Genomic DNA, 17,263 nt, shown 5'->3' with positions numbered 1-17,263 from the left:
GGTTTTCTTAAATTAGTGAACATACTTATAATGACTGCTTCAAAGTCTTCACTAAGTCTGACATCTAGGTCTTCATATAGGTAAGTTTCTATTGTCTGCTTCTTTTCTCCTTTGTATTACTCTCTTTTATTTCTTTGTATGTCATAATTTATGTGTGTCAGGGAACTGAGCATTTTGTAAATACATTGAAGCATCTCTGGACACTGATTCCCTCCTGAAGTTTTTTGTTTGCTTGTTTAGAACATTGCTTGTTTAAAATGTTTGAAACAGTTTAATGAAATTTTATATCCCCTGTAGTGTATGAAATACCTGATGTGCCACATCAGAGGGTGCAGCTTTGGACATGGACATATTTATCTTGGAATGATTTTAGTGATTTTAACAGGGCTCTCTATGTCCTTTCACTTGTATCTCTATTAAGCTCTCTGCTAGTGTTGGTATTATCCCTAGGTGTTCCTCTCCAGTAATATTTCTGTTGATTGGTCTATTGTTTTGGGTCATAAATTGTTTCACAATCTGATTGAAATAAATTTTGTGCCCTTTGAGAGTATGTGTGTGTGTGTGTGTGTGTGTGTGTGTGTATGTGTATATATATATATATATATATATATATATTATACAAGATATGTAATAAATATTATAATATATTGTGATTATATAATTGTATCACATTAATGTGTTACATATTGCATATATAACATATTAACATTATATCTATTTATATGCCAGTCTTTAATGTTTATTCTGAACCTAAGAGGGTTCTTCTTAGCTTCCTAGCTGTCTCTTAACCTAGTTCTCTTAGTAAACTAGCTGACCTGTGGTTTAGCTTTTTGTTTCCTTTTCCTTTTAGTCATTTATCACCATATTCACATTTTTGAGATTGCTTTTAGGTTTGAACTTTGCTATACTCTGTTCTGATAAAGTCATTTCTTTGAGGAGAGTTTCAGAATCTCTGCTTTTAATGTTCTTCTCTGTAGCAGAATCTCTGAGCCTGTGCCCTGGGTAAGGTAGTAACCTTTAGAGTGTGGGCCTTGCTTTCCCTTGTGTGGAACCTCCTTTATATTATGCATCATATGGAGATGGTTTGAAGGCAAATGGGGCATCAGTTATTCTAGGCCTTTCATGTTTAGAGTAGAGCCCATGTTTAAAGGCTGGTGAAGGAAGGTAGGGGAAGGATATAAGAAATTCTGTTGTTCTTCCTGTCTTGGTGGGTGGGAGAGTACCATAACCCTTAAAAGGGAAGTGAAAAGAAAGTGTCTGCTTTCTCCATCTATCCTGAGTAGAGCTTCCATTGTGTTAGCTCCTGGTAGTAGGGAGAAAGCAGTGTGGCTTATGTACCATAGGTTCTTATTATTCTTATTGAGATTCAGTAGATTGTCTTAAATAATTTTTTATTTACTGTATTTCTTCAGCACAACCTCTTAAGAACTGTGTTTTTTCCCCTCCTCCAGTAGTTTTCTCTGTTTTTTTTTCATTGAATTTTTAATAGTGAATCAACTTTGTCTTGCCTTGAACAAATCTTACTTGTTCATAGGACACTTTCGTGAATTTGATAAACAGATATTTTGTTGAGGATATTTGCTTATATGTTCAACAGAAATATCAGTCTTTTAGGGTTTTCATTGTTGTAATGTCTTTGGTTTGGGTGTCAGGCTAATGCTAGCCTTATAAAAATGAATTAAGAATATTCCCTCATTTTATTTTCTGGAAGACATTGTATCTTCTTTAAATATATTACTTATTAAATATTTGTTAGAATTCTCTGATGAAACTACTTGGGCCTAGACATTTTTCAACAGGTTCAGTTGTTCAGTAGATATGACAGGGCCCCCCCCCCCCACTTTTCTGAGTAAGTTTTGGTAGTATGAAGTTTTTAAGGAATAGGTCCATTTCATCTTATTTGTACAGAGTTTTTCTGGTAATACTTTATTATCCTTTTATTGCCTGTAGTTCTGTAGTCATATTTTCTCTGTTATTCTCAATATTGATAGTTTCTGACTTGTCAGTTTGCCTAAGAGATGCATTGATTTTTTTTTTTTAAGAACTAGATTTATTTTTTTTCTTCCCAGCCTCCCTTCCCCTTTCTGGTGATAATGATTTTTTGCCCTCTTCGTTATTTTCTTTGCTGTGGTCTGTTTTGCCCTTCTTTTTCAAAGTGTAAGCTTAGATGTTTGACTTAAGATCTTTTCAAATATGAACACTTAAAATTATAAATTTTTCCTTGGGCATTGCATTAGCATCATTCCACAATTTTTGTTTTATATTTATTTTTGATTAGTTTAAATATTTTATAATTTGCAGTGATTCAATGGTATATGGATTATTTTAGAGAACATTTTTTATATAAATTTGTTCTTTTATTTAGATTTATTGTTAAAAATGACCTAAGTTGTGATTCACTTTGGCAAATGTTTTATTTTCCCTTTTAAAGAATTTTGAAGCTATTATTATTGTTATGGTATTCTATGAATGTCAGATGTAGTTGTTCATGGTCATCTATTTTTCTGTTCCTTTGCTGACTTTTATTAATTTGGTCTATTGTTACTTTTAATTTCAAAAGAGTATTGAAATTTTCAAATGTATTCATGGATTTGTCGGTTTCTCCTTTCTGGTTTACCAGTTTTTGATACATTTATTTTGAAGCTCTGTTTTTAAGCCCATTTTGGAGTATCTTCTTGGTGAATTGTCCTTTTTATCATTATTTAATATTTTCTTCATCTGTGGTGATTTTTCTTTTATCGTCCTGAAGTGTACTTATTCACCTGTTAATATGACCACACTAGCTTTCCTTTATATTTGTTTTTCAAGGATATGTTTTTCGAAGTCTGTTTATTAGCCTATTATTATATTTAAAGTGTGTTGCATGTAATTAACATACTCTTTTTTAAAAGCCACTTTGACAGTGTCCTTTTTAATATAATTTAATATGATTATATATAATATAATTATGATATTTAATATAATTGTTAATTATATATAATACCATTATTGATAAATTTGGATTTAGGTAAAAAGTGTAATATATGAATTTTCTATTGCCTTTGCTTTTTTTGACTTTGATTCTTTCCTGCCATCATTAGTTGTCATTGGCGTTGGCGGCCTCCTCCTCCACCTCCTCCTCCTTTTATTACTGGACTATTTTTAGTTTTTCATTAAAATTTATCTATTTGGTTTTTAGTGTGTTTCTTTGGCTAGTTTTTTTTTTTTTTAAAGAGATTGTTTAAGGAATTACATGCTTAACTTTTCAGAATTGCATATTGCATTACTTGCTTAGGTCTGCTGTAATAAATTGCCCCAAACTGGATGACTTAAAATAACAAAAATTGATTCACAGTTTTGAAGCATAGAAACCTGGAATAAAGGTGTCTCCAGGACCATACTTCCTTTAAAGACTTTAGGGAAGAATTTTTCCTTGCCTCTTTCTTGCAGCTTCTAGTGGTTGCCGCTGTCTTTGGTCTTTGGCATTCCTTGGCTTAAATTCTGCATCTCTGGTTTTGGACTCCATCTTTACGTAGTCTCCTGTCCCTTTCTGGATTCAAATCTCTTTCTCCTTTCTTTTATAAAGGCACCGATGGATATAGGGCTCCAAAATCCAGTATGACCTTGTCTTTGATTGCAAAGTTACCCTGTTGCCAAATAAGGTTGCATTCAGAGGTCCTGGGAGTTAGGTCTTAGATTCTCTTTGGGTATACAGCTCATCCCGCTGTTCTTTTATTCAAGTGGAATGTGAAAACCTTGTCATCATGCAGTTCCTTTTACTTATCTTTATGTTCTAATTGTGATCTGCATATTTCATGTACTACTGCAAATATTTCAAATACTACTCCAAATACATGGTAGGGTAATTTTTGCTTTAACTATCATGCCTATTCGTAAAAAAGAGGAAAATAGTAGTCTACCACAGGGATTGGCAGGGAAACTCTCTGGAAGCCAAATCCAGCCTGCTTTTATAAATAAAGTTTTATTGGAATGCATCCCATTTATGGTACTTATGTAAGGTCTGTGGTTGCTTTTGCACTACAGCACAGAATTGATTAATTATAATAGAGCCTAGCCTAAAGCCTAAAATATTTACTGTCTGGCTGATCCATTACAACATAGTTTGCCAACTTTTATTCTATATATTTGCCATTTTTATTGTTTTTCTTTAATTCATGAAATTCTAAGTTTCCTACTAGGATTATTAACCTTTTGTCCAAACCTGTTTTGTTTAATACATCTGTTTATGATGAATTATGTTTGTTAATCTGAAAATGTCTTTATATCAGCTTAATTTTTGAAGGATATTTTTGTTCTGTATAGTGTTCTGGCAGCTACCCTCACTAGAATGGTTCACTAACTGTCCCTTTTGCTACAGTCCCCTCTACTTTCTGTTGATACTGATTGCCACTTGATATTTAGTATTGAGCCTATATGATTGTATGTCTTATTACAGCATCAAGAACAAAGTAAAAATTTCACTCCACTTTTGTCTCTATACTGAGAAAATAGACCAAGAAATGTGTGTTCAAGAAAAGTATTAGCATTCAGAATATTTCAGCATACTCACTATGCAAAAAGGTTCTTATCTCTGTTTTCTGACTAGTCTTTAAACATCAGAGTTGACATCTCATGGTGTATATAGCATTATTTTCAAAATGCTTTTTAACACATTAAGCCATTGTGTTTTTTTCAAATCAGCTTTTTCTTATATCTTTTATTTCTTTCCCAAATAACTTTTGAGATGAATTTTCAGCTTAATTTTTGCACTGACTTGCTGGGTTTTTTTTTTTTTTGTACTGGGGATTGAACTCAGGGGCTCAGGGGCACTCAACCCCTGAGCCACATCCCCAGCTCTATTTTGTATTTTATTTAGAGACAGGGTCTTACCGAGTTGCTTAGTGCCTCGCTTTTGCTGAGGCTGGTTTTGAACTCTCAGTCCTCCTGCATCAGCCTCCCAAGATGCTAGGATTACAGATGTGTGCCTGCTCTGACTTGCTTTTTTTTTTTTTTTTCAGCCAAGTCACATTAAAGTTGGTGTACCCCTAGATTTGGAGCTAGAGATCCTGTATTCTGTTTTCCCTGGCTCTGTCTCTGGTTGTTTATGCAAGAGTTTTTATAGGGCACTCCTACCAAATTATAATATCTTTAAAACAAGGTATTTCAACCAAACTCTGAGGCTTATTTCGGCTCTTAGAAGGCTGTGTGTCACATTGCTCTCTGCTAACAACATAATCTATGCATTGTTACTTTAATCCAGAGGTTCTTAACTTTTTTGTTCCAGGAACTTTTATGGCTCTTTAAAACATCTGCAACTTTTCTCTGGATGATATTTTATAGATGCAAAACTAAATATATATGCTTATGTAGACCCTGATTATATTGGAATAGAGTTTTTTAAATATTGATTGAATAAACAAACTCAGTGCCATGCATATTAACACAATATAGTGGAAGGTAGTAATTTTTAGACTATTAATGAGTATAAATGATAACTTGAGATTTGAAGTAACTAAAAGGATTATGAAAATATATATGGTTTCAAGTAGTAACAAGTATCACAGATGCTGCTACCTAATATCACTAGGGCTTATTGCCTGCATTTTTAATAAGGAAATATTAAATTTCAGAGGGTTCGTAAAATAAAGATGAAGTTTCTCCCCTCCCCCCTTTCATAAATTAGTTACTGGTACGGTGTAGGGCAACCATATTGGATTAGATTGATCATTTACTCTTGAATCGTGGGAAAAGTTGAATATATGAACAACCATGATAGTTACAAAGTAAAAGGGCTCTTCAAGGAATCAATCAGGAGTATCTGCTTTAGTGAGACAACTATTAAAATACTGGAAAACATTTGTGAAAGTTTATAATGATTGTGCTATTGAAGCATCTTTAAACAAAATTGAAACAGGAAATATTAAGTGGTATGGTTTACACAAAAAAAACCCGTGTAATTCGGTTATTTTGCCTAAACTCTAAAAGCCTGGCAATACATTAGAATATCAGGGAAGTAAATGTACATTTATGTCTTTAAAATATTTTAAATGATTTGCAGTAACTAAAATTAACCTTTGATTGCTAGTTGTCTTATCATCAGACAAGGTGCTTCTACTGTAGTCCTTTTAAAGAAAATGATTTTTTGTAAATTGATGGTTAATAAAGCATTTATATTCTTGTGGTTTATTTATTCAGTAAAATGTATCTGTTATGTCTCATGATTTTAGGTACTTGAGATAACAGTGGAAAATATAATAGACAAGTTTCCTTTGTTTAAGGGACTTAGCATTCTAAGGGGGAAGAGACAGGAAACAACAAATGAGACCAAAATTTGGAAAGTTGAGTGTTCAGTGAAGGCTTCTCTGAAGACAATTAGGCAGAAATGTTAATGTCAAGAAGCCCACTAGACATTAAAGATTTGGGGTTAGATCATTGGAATGTAGCAACAAAGGTAAAGGCTCTAAGTTGAGAACTGACTTGATGTGTGGAACAAAGCTAGTATGGCTAGGACTTAATAATACAAGGATAAGATAGCCTAACTTTTTTCTTCCTATCATTATAATTACTACTTTGCCTAAATCCCTGATCCTCTTACCTTTCATGCTGTTACATTATCTGTGCTTAAACCCACCTCTGCCTACACTGTTCCTGTACCCCTGTGGCTACATGTGGCTGGAAAGCACCAATGTTGAGTAGTGGGTCTTTGTACTACTTGGTGGTTCTACTTACTGTATTTCTCCTAATCTTTTTACTCTCCCACTTTTTTAGAAGACTATTCATACCTTTTCCTCTCTCCTTAAATTTCTTATATATATGAAAAAATTAATTGATCATACAGAGGTTAATAAGTTTAAGTTAATTTAAGTTTCATTCAACAGGAAGACTAATTTTTTTAAAAAAAATTTTTAAAGTTGTAGATAGACACAGTACCTTTATTTTATTTATTTATTTTTATGTGGTGCTGAGGATCCAACCCAGTGCCTCACACTTCAGAGGCAAATGCTCTACCACTGAGCTACAACCCCAGCCTCCCCATCTTAACACCATTTTCTTTAAAACCTAAAGGAATGGCCTTTTAATTTTCAAGTTTGTGATTCAGAAATTATTGAAATTTTGTCATTTAAGCTCAGTAGTACTTCCCTTACTATGCTTCATTTTATTTAGGACTTTAAGCCTTGGTGGTAGAAATCTGTCTTAAAATGCTAGACCATTTTAGATAGATCTATGTATCAGATGTCCAGAATTCCTGAAATATTTGTGAGAGAACTATACACATATACTAGAAGTAGTATTTCAAGAAGACTTCCATGACAGTCTCTTGCCAGGTGTCCTTGGGAGCTTGACATCATCTTTAAACACTATGTGACAATCCCTAATGAACTGCTGTGATGCCCAGTCAAGAAAGGGCAACCTGGAAGTTCAGCCACTTCCTTAAGATTATTTAGCTTTTGAATGACTATACAAATGCTTCATTGTGGGAGTAGTGTGTGCTCCATGCAGATGCAGCAGATCCACATGTCCCTCAGAGGGAAGACTATGGTGCTGATGGGCAGGAACACCATGATGTACAAGGACATCTGAAAAACAACCCAGCTCTGGAGAAACAATTGCCTCATATCCAGGGGAATGTGAGCTTTGTGTTCACCTAGGAGGACCTCACTGAGATCAGGGACATACTGTTGGCCAGGTTTCAGCTGCTGCCCATTGCTGGTGCCATTGCACCTTATGAAGTCACTGTGCCAGCTCAGAACAGTGGTCTGGAGCCCAAGAAGACTTTCTTCTTCCAGGCTTTAGGCATCACTCCTAAAATCTGCAGGGGCACCATTGAAATCTTGAGTAATGTGTAACTGATAAAGACTAGAGACAAAGTTGGAGCCAGTGAAGCTACCCTGCTGAATGTGCTGACAGTCTTTCCCTTCTCCTGTGGGTGAATCCAGTAGATGTTTGACAATGGCAGCATCTACAGTCCTGAAGTGCTTGACATCACAGAGGAGACTCTGCATTCTTGCTTCCTGGAGGGTGACTGCAGTGTTGCTATTGTTTGTCTGCAGATTCCAACTATTGGATAATGCCTCATTCTGGCATCAGTGGGTGTAAGTGGGTCCTGGCTTTGTGGAAACTGAATATACTTTCTCACTTGCTGAGAAGATCAAGGCCACCTTAGCTGATCCATCTGCATTCATGGCTGTTGCCCACATTGGCTGCCACCACCCCTGCTAATCCAGCTGCTGCTGTGGCCCCAGACATGGGTGAAGCAGAGGAAGAGTTGAATGAGGATATGGGATTTCATTTCTTTGACCAATTTAGTCAGCTTTATATGTAAAAAAAAGAGGAAATAAATAAATAAATATAAAGGCTTGTTTCTCTTAAAAGAAGAAGGCCGCTATCATTACAGAAAATTAACAGTTACAAAATTAAGTTTAAAACATTAAATTATGACTAAGTTGATTTTAGGGAATATTGATTATATTTTATTTTTCTTTGTAAATGTAGGCAGCTTCTCATTTTATGTGTTAATTGTAATCCTTTGAAAACAGTATTATTTAAAATATTCAGAATAAAGTTTAAGTTAATGTGACGATAATCTCAGACCAAATATGATATGAAACTGAAATTCTTAAGTTTATTTATTTTGTCTGCCCTTGGTATGCACCACTAGTCATCAGTAGAGTTCTGAAAACATTCATTCATTCCATCAAAGTAAAAATTCGTTTATAGGAACAAGAATACATCTTTGTGATTATAATTTATTTACAAGAAAAAGTTACTTGACATAATTTCAGAATTTGAGAAAATCTCAGCTTTTTAAAATAATGGCAAAGTGCATTTACTTCAAGTTTTATTGAGCTTCTGTGAAATTTGTCACATCTTGTAGTTCTAATTAATAGCCAATCTGGAACATAATATCCTATTTATAAAAAAAGAAAAGAAGAAAAACTGTTTTATCCTGACTAAATTCAAATTTAAGTTAAAGCTGAGTGTATAATGACTACCAAATTCCAGATGTTTTAGATGCCATTTCCAACCTCCAAAATATTTGGACATTGTTTTAAATACAATGTCCAAATGAAGTGGGAGAAAAAAGGAAACATGGAAAAAATTAATTGTAATTATCCACTTTTCTGAATCAAGACATAGAATGTTTAAAATAGAAAATTTTGGAGCTGTAGGCATTTAAAAAATTCCATCTAAAACTATTTTTTATCTTTGAAAACAGACCTGAGGAAAGAAATTGATCACTTGTTGCTTTTTTCTTTTTCTTTTCCTTTTTTTTTTTGCCTTTTCTGGACTCATTAGTGGTCTTTTTTCATTTCGATTCTTTCCAAATTAAGATTGGCATATGTGAATGAATTTGTAGTTGATTCTCTTTTATTGTTGAATTATATTCTGTTCTATACTCTATCCATTTACCTATTGAAGAACGTTGTTAGTATAAATGTTCTTCTATGGGTTTTGATGTGATCATGGTTTATTTTGTAAAGTTTATACTGCTGAACTGTATTCTAAAATGACTGTACTTGTTGTTTTCATTTTTGAAAGCTGAGTTTTAGAATTCTTTGTTGATAATTTTCTTTCTGTATTTTAAAAATTTTCATCCATAGTACCCTGATTTGAACTGTTTCTGATGTCATCCCTACACTTGTGGGCTTTAAGATTCTCTCTCTTTTTTTGGAGGGGGCTGTACTGGGCTGTGAACCTTGGGCCTCTCATATGCTAGGCTAGTGCTCTACTACTAAACTACTTCCCCCGGCCCTTTTTCATTTTGAGATAAGATCTTGCTCTTTTATCTGTGCTGGCCTTAAACTTGGAATCCTGCCTCATCTTCCTGAATAATTTGGATTATAGGCATATGCCACCATACCTGGCTGAGATTCTCCTCTTTATTGCTGTTTTTTTAGTAATTTTCCTCTATAGTGTTATGATTGTTCCCCTTGGAGGTTGTGAGTTTGTAGTATAGTTCTAAACAAATATGATTGTTGTTTTTTTATCTTTTTCATTCTTCCTTGGATAGTAGTTACACAAATGCTAGACCCTTGAAAAGATGCTATTTGAAAGCATTCCAAAGTTCATAGTTCACTTTTCCACAATTCTTTTTTCTTTCTAATTATTTTTCCCATCATTTAATTTTGGATTCAATAATACAAAAAAGCTTAATGAACTTATTGGTAAGCATATATGTTGGCTATGAATTAAAACCCTAGGCCATGAAATATTTGAAATTATCCCAAAAGGAGGAAGCAAACAGTGAACAAGGTTTTCCTTCATACTGAAGTCTGTGGTTGGGGCTGGGGTTGTGACTCAATGGTAGAGAGCTTACCTAGCATGCTTGAGGCACTGGGTTCAATCCCCAGGACCACATAAAAAACAAAAACAAACAAACAAAAACAAATAAAATAAAGGTATTGTGTCCATCTATAACTAAAAAAAATTTAAAAATTAAAAAAAATCTGTTCTCCCAATTGAAGCTTTTTCTTTTATCTGGTAAATTTACAGATTAAATATTAATTTTATTGTTAATATATATTTAGCATCAAAGGATTCAATTCTAATATTTTCTGTACAATTAGGAGGTTGTATTATTAAAGGTGTGTATGGCATTAAGATTATTAAAATTATTTTGCTTGAGTTTTGATTTTAGATTTTAGATTTTCAAATTTACTAATATTCTGAAATTATGATATTAAATTATTTAAAAAGAAATAATGTTTAGATGATAATGCTTTTCTCTTTTTGAAACAACTTAAGTTGGAGCCAAATGTCTGTGTCACTTAACAATTCTTGGACATACAGTTTGTTTGGTAGTTTTTTTCCTTGCTAAATGATAAAGGATTTGTGTTTTTATTGCAAATATACTTAGGGATGAGAAACCTTTCCACCTTACTATATATGAGAGATAGACTGAATTTTTAAGGCACATATGAATTTAGTAACAAATAATTAACAGTATTGCCACATAGTAAGGTATCCTCAAATATCTCATCCTAATGTATATAATGTAAGATGGTAAAAAAATGAGTAAAAATACAGCTTCCACTGACTTTATAATCAAACATATAAAATAGGAGCCAGAAGATAGGTAATCATCACCTGAGTTCTTTTAAATATTGAATCTAATAATGTTAGTTTTTTAATGATTTGTTTTCCTTAAAAACAGTTATTCCCTTCTTAGCAGATTGGTTTTTAGAGGTAATCGTGTGCGTGTGTGTGTGTGTGTGTTTATGTGTCTCTCTGTTGGTTTTACTAATACTGGTTCATTATCCTTTTGAATTATAAATTAAGATGATTTTATTATCCCCTTCTAAAGTATATTTTATATGATAATAAATAATTCTTCTAAATTTGAATATAAATATTAATCATTGGCAACATTATTGTTTCATTTGGTATAAATACTACTTAGGGTAATTGTTTTACTTAAATTTAGTTGTAAGACATTTGTTTTGATAATGTGTCTATATAAATTTTTTTGTAGACACCATCTTCGAATCTTTCAATGTTTGATTTTCAATATACATTTTTGTGGTAGCGGTTCTGATGACTACCATCTCTGCTTCACTGATTTTTGTACCTGACGTGCACAGTGCCTAGTTACTTTGGATTTATTTATCTCTGTCTAGGTTAAGAAATGAGTCCCATTATTGTTTTTGCCAATGTGAAAAAAGTGAATTCTGTTGGAGTATGCATGAAATAGGAATACTGAAGGACCAAGGCATCATAAAATTTGGGATTTGTTGTTTTTCAGTAGAGTAAAATTTAACAGAATATTGAATTATGTTTGCATCTGTCAATCATCCTAAAATATATAATGTATTCCCATTTTATGGCATAGGAATAAGCCTCATGAGTGGCGTGAATCAATAGCTATATAACTTATATTTCTGTATTACCTAAATTCCGTAAGCTTTGGGGGAGAATATATATTTATGTGGCTGAATCTAAATTGAATATTTCTAAGAGTAACCAGAGAATACTTAAAAGAAAAAATACATTAGGTGAGGAGTGAGCTTTTTTTACCCACTTAATTTTTTATTTACTTTTAAGTTTCTTTTTGATAATGATATTTGGGGACACTTATAATTAAAGAAAGTAGGAGTAGCAGGAGAGAGTTTTTCATATTTAATAATTTCTGTCTCAAAGTATGTATGCCAATTTTAACGCTAAATGGTTAAGAGGAAAGATAGAGTATAAGATAATGACTTTATTTTCTTTCTTATGTTTTTATGTATCATATTGGATAGTTTTGCTACTGTTCATATATTTTCATGTTAGTAATTTTGATGGCTTTTGGATAATTCCACTCTAGAGGGAGAACTGGTGGGCGGTCCTTCCTGTGACACGACCCTTGAGTGACAGTTCTATTTGATTGCCTCCAGTACTGTGAGGAAAGGACAAGACTCTATGGTGAGGACTGATGGACATACATTATCTGAGAAAAGAAACTACCAGGTAAGACCATTCTTTCTTTTCCATTTTTTAAAAAATATTTGTCATATAGCATTAAACTGTTTTGGTGTGTTATATTTAATTGGAACTAATAAATTCCAAGGAATACACCTTAATTTGGAAAATTTGAATTACGATTTTAAAGGTATGTATTGGTTTTGACAGTTGAAATAGTTGGGAACATTTTTCTAAATAAAGCATGTTCATGATGTACTTTTTTTTAGTGTCAAATTTTTCTGATATTTTAAAACAGATTATCTGATACATAATTTATGACTTTGTAGCTGGACTCAGGTAATAATTAATGAAACAAAGTGTTGATTGCCTTTACACATATCACTGAGAGACTAAAACCTAAGCCCTGGTTATATTTTGCAAAATAGACTCGTAAAAAATACAGACAGAATTTAATAGAATGTGAAAGAAACAGAAATGAGACACCTAGGGTATTTAAAGATCCAAATTTTATTAAATTTGTAGTAGTTGGCTGTTTTTACAATGCTAGAGTCTTGTTTCTCGTTTAATAGGTTGGTTAATAATATCCATCCCTTATATAGTATGTAGGGATGCCAAAAAGATAGTTGAAATGTAACATTCCTATTTCTTTTTGAACTTTTAAAAAAGGGTGAATATTAGTACTGGGATGTTGCTCAGTGGTAGAGCACTTGCCTAGCATGAGTCAAGCCCTGGGTTCAATCCCCAGCACTGTAAAGAATAAAGAAGGTGAATTTTAAAGATAATGCTATTAAACAGTGATTTTTGTAAACCAAACATTAGACTTTAGTTTTTTAAAGGAAAGTTGCTTTATTCATTTGATAGTGATTCTTTATTAAATCATGTAATAATCTAGAATAGAAAATAGTTTAAAGCTCAAATAGGAGAAATACATTTCTAAGGCTTTCTGCACAGACATGTGTCAGCCTTTTTCTCTCACCCCACTAGTTTCATTCCCTCTAGTTTGTCAAAGGTAACTAGTGTGATAACAGCAGCTTTGGTTCATTACTCAACTCCAGTCAGTTGTTTTAGTGCAGTTAATCCTTTTTTCCCTGAAATTGGGAGAGTGAACAGTGGAGAAAAATGAAACTTTTGAGTTTTTCACAGTGTGTATTAGCAAAGAGCCTTTGATTATGAGTTTTGGTTTGGGCACTATCCCTGATAAAAGATAAGTTCATATTTAATCTTTTTAGAGTTTGGTCTAACTTGATTTGTGAAGTTTCTTGCCAGATCTTTATGATTTTAATAAGCCAGAGTAAGCTGGAGCTATGCTGAATTATTTCTTCCTGTAACCATTTTTTCTGATTTGTTCTATAGACTTTACTGATTATTTGTACTTGGTGTATCTCTTTCTGCCTTATAACCACTTCCAATAAGCTTGGCTCATAGATTTTGATTGATCATATTTCTTGGGCCTTTACATCTTTTGGTAGGTTCTGCTAAATTATTTTAAGAATATTGAAATTGTAGGTTATGTGGCATTTCAGTACTCACTATTCAGTTTGTAAAGTGTGAGTAGAGAACATTTGTTGTGATTGTACAGTAATTGTACAGTTAATTTGCCTCATGGAACCATATTCACATAGAATTCCAAAATTTCTACTTAAGAAAGGAGTAAAATGGAATTGTGCTTTACATGTAAAGAGATTTGCTTATTCTTAGCTCATGCTGCACTAAAAATATCCTGTTATTCCAGTCACCTTATTCACGAATAATAATAGGTTTTTGAGCTTACCTGGAAAATACAATCTTAGGGTTTTGCTGGCTAAATTTTTTTTCCTTTTTTCTTTTGTTGTTATATATTGATGCTTAACACCTGTTGAAATATCCTTGGAAACAGTTGTTTACGTTGGCATTATAATATTGTTTTATTTTTAAAGCTTCCTCTGAAAAAAACGTGTATAGAAATATGGTTTCCTGTCTAGTTTAAGAGCATATGGGAGAGTCAAAGGAATATTAAGTAAATTACTAAAATAACACTTATATTCATGCTGGTAACTTATTTTGTATATTCTGAGATGAAACTCATTTAGGTTTTTAAAATTTTCTGTTAAAGAAATTTTATTATTTTTCATGGGTAAAATGGAATTTCTTTATCCATATTTATTACTATTTTAATTTCTCTTTGAGGGCTTTTGCTTTTGGAAGGTTCTTGATTTAAGCATCCTGATAATATACTAGTATTCCACAGTTTAATAAGCATAGTATTTCTCCAGTTTTCATTTCTTATGGACTTGATTAAAGCCTTAGGAATTTAGTTTAGAAAGGTGCATTTTTTTAGCTGTGTGCTAAAAGTGATTTTCAGGGGCTGGGATTGTGGCTCAGTGGTAGAGCACTTGCCTAGCACATGCAAGGCCCTGGGTTCGATCCTCAGCACCACATAAAAATAAGTAAACAAAATTAAAGTATTGTGTACAACTGTAACTAAAAAAAAATTTTTTTTTTAAAAAGTGATTTTCAGATCGGCCTTGGTTAAACCATTGATTTTTATGGTGGTATCTACTTTGTATAGCTTCTTTTTCATTATAAACATAAGCCCATTTTGGCATTCAGAGTTTAAATACAGTAAAGTTTATTTACTCATATAGATTTGTGTATTAGTCCAGGTCAGGCAATTTATTTAAATAGTTCACAGTTCATTCATTTTGGAAGAATTATCAAACTTTCTTCGTGGAAATGTAATGTCAGTTTTTTTATAAGAATTTTCTTACCTTCCTCTAATTTACACTTATTTTACCTGAGATAGGAGCGTACACAAATTTACATCATCTTAATTACCAATTTAATTTACCAATGACTTTTCCTTTTTTATTGAAGCTTCTAAGCATTACACATAGTCTTTCTACATTCTGATCTACCATATGGTTTTTACCTTTCCAGTGCCTCTTCTCTTATTCCTTATAGTAGACTTTCCTATTTAGTAACACAAAGATACTTTTAGTGTCCTGCTGTCACTTTATACTTTCAAGGCTTTACTTATATTGGTTCCTTTTATTTAAAATGCATCTGTTACCTTTCTTCACAAGTCAAGAAGTGTTTTGAATTTTTCTAGAAGCTGTGCTACCATTGGTGTAGTGCTTATGCGTTCTTTCATATAATTTCTGCATACTTGTAGTTTCCTGTTTACCATAATACATTGTACTCACCTATCTGTTTGTTTGTTCTTGTTTTCCTGTAGACCTGTATTTTCTAATACTGTGGGCATTAGTCACAAATGGCTACTTAAATTTAAGTTCATAAATTAAATATTAAAATCGTATTTTTGTCAGTCATATAAGCCTCATTTCAAATGTTCAAAAGCTATTTGCTGCTAATGGCTACCATATTTGAAGAGTGCAAATTAGAATGTTTCTATCACTGCAGAAAATTTCATTAGACAATGCTTCTGTTTCAAACTTCTTGAATACTAAAACCGTACCTATTTAGTATTGCCAGTACCTAGCATGGTACCTACTATAAAGATAAGGGTTCAGTGCCTATTAAATAAGAACAGTGAAACAATGGAAATGAAGAAGTAGGGAAATATGGTAGGTAGCCTACTACTGATATTTTCAAGATTTTTAGATGTTACTCTGAATGGAACTTTTCAATATGAGCTAATTTCCTCTTTTAATTTTTTAAATCACCTAAGAAATAGATACTCATTGCAAAAATGTTGACAAAAATATTAAAATATAGGGCTGGGGTTGTGGCTCATTGGTAGAGTGCTTGCCTGGCACACATGAGGCACTAGGTTTGATCCTCAGCACCACATAAAAATAAAGAAAGAAAATAAAAGTATTGTGTCCATCTACAACTAAAAAATATACTTAATTAAAAAGTATTAAAATATGTGGAAATAAATCTACTTAAAAAAGAATTGTGATAAAAAATACAATGTGGAAGTTAACCTTCACAACTTTACTCTTTACAGTTTGGAGTATGTATGATCTGATCCTTGCTAGTAAATATTTAAATGAGATGTGATTTGTTATCTTTGCTTTTAACAAATATGTATTTTGCAGCTTGTTCATTATACTTACAGATATATTTCCATGCCCCATTTCTTTCCTTGCCTTCTTGTCTGGAAGTAGTCATTAGTTTGAATTTTGTGTTCTATTATTCTTAATTTTATATTATTAGATATAGTGTGTTTCCATGTCTACAGGTGCATCCTCCTTTATGTGTGATTATTTTTTTGGGAAGTGGTGCCCTATATTCCATTGTTTTGAATAGGAAAAATAATAATGATTTTCCAGCCACACAAAATCCTGAACAGTTTCCCTGATATCATTTTAACACTCAACGTATATGACAGTTCACCAAGGATTTCTGCATAATATAAAGCATTTAAGACACAAGTTACCTAATTATTTAACACATACAAATGTGTAGTAGAATGTTTCTATTTAGTATGTGGGAGTGTTTTGTTATCTCATATACATTAACATTTGTTGTCTTATACCACAAAAAATGGAAGTGTAGCCAGGTGTGGTGAATACTCTCCTATGTATTCCTGGCCTGGAATCCCAGGGAATCAGAAGACCCAGGCAGAAGAATTACAAACTCAAGGCCAGTGTCAGGAATTTAGAGAGAAATTTTAGCTCAGTAATAGAGCACTCCTGGATTCAATCCCTAGTACCCTCATCCCCCAAAAAAGTAAGTAAGTGTAAATAAACAATGAAGTATTCCTTTTCATTTTTTGTAAGTTACTTATGGGAAGGTTTTGTCTCTCAGCAGTTCAGGATGCATGTTATAATTGATACTGTCTTAGAATCATAGTTTTGTGGCATAGTTAACATGAATTTTCTGTGGATACCTTCTAGTATGAGTAAAAACATCAAAGCTTTTTAGAATGTGTGCATGG

At 32.6% G+C, this 17,263-nt stretch overlaps 1 protein-coding gene and 1 pseudogene across 6 annotated transcripts in view; both read left to right on the top strand.

The window, feature by feature from the left end:
* Cnot2 (CCR4-NOT transcription complex subunit 2) overlaps positions 1 to 17,263 on the top strand; it is a 102,165-nt gene that overhangs the window by 21,049 nt on the left and 63,853 nt on the right. For 3 of the 6 annotated variants that reach the window (XM_026386631.2, XM_026386627.2, XM_077798607.1), the window contains exon 2: positions 12,354 to 12,426. The exons of 1 other annotated variant lie outside the window; for it this stretch is intronic. In XM_026386631.2, coding sequence (XP_026242416.2) covers positions 12,354 to 12,426 — 73 coding nt within the window. Of the gene's footprint in view, positions 1 to 12,283; positions 12,427 to 17,263 lie in introns of all 6 variants that reach the window. 2 more of the 6 variants (XM_026386626.2, XM_026386629.2) reach the window with 1 other exon arrangement.
* LOC113181190 (large ribosomal subunit protein uL10 pseudogene) lies at positions 7,368 to 8,302 on the top strand (annotated as a pseudogene).

The sequence above is a fragment of the Urocitellus parryii genome, chromosome 5 (genome assembly GCF_045843805.1).
Source record: "Urocitellus parryii isolate mUroPar1 chromosome 5, mUroPar1.hap1, whole genome shotgun sequence".
NCBI lineage: Eukaryota > Metazoa > Chordata > Mammalia > Rodentia > Sciuridae > Urocitellus > Urocitellus parryii.
Note: the sequence above shows the minus strand (reverse complement) of the source record. Positions and strands in the feature narration are given on the sequence as shown.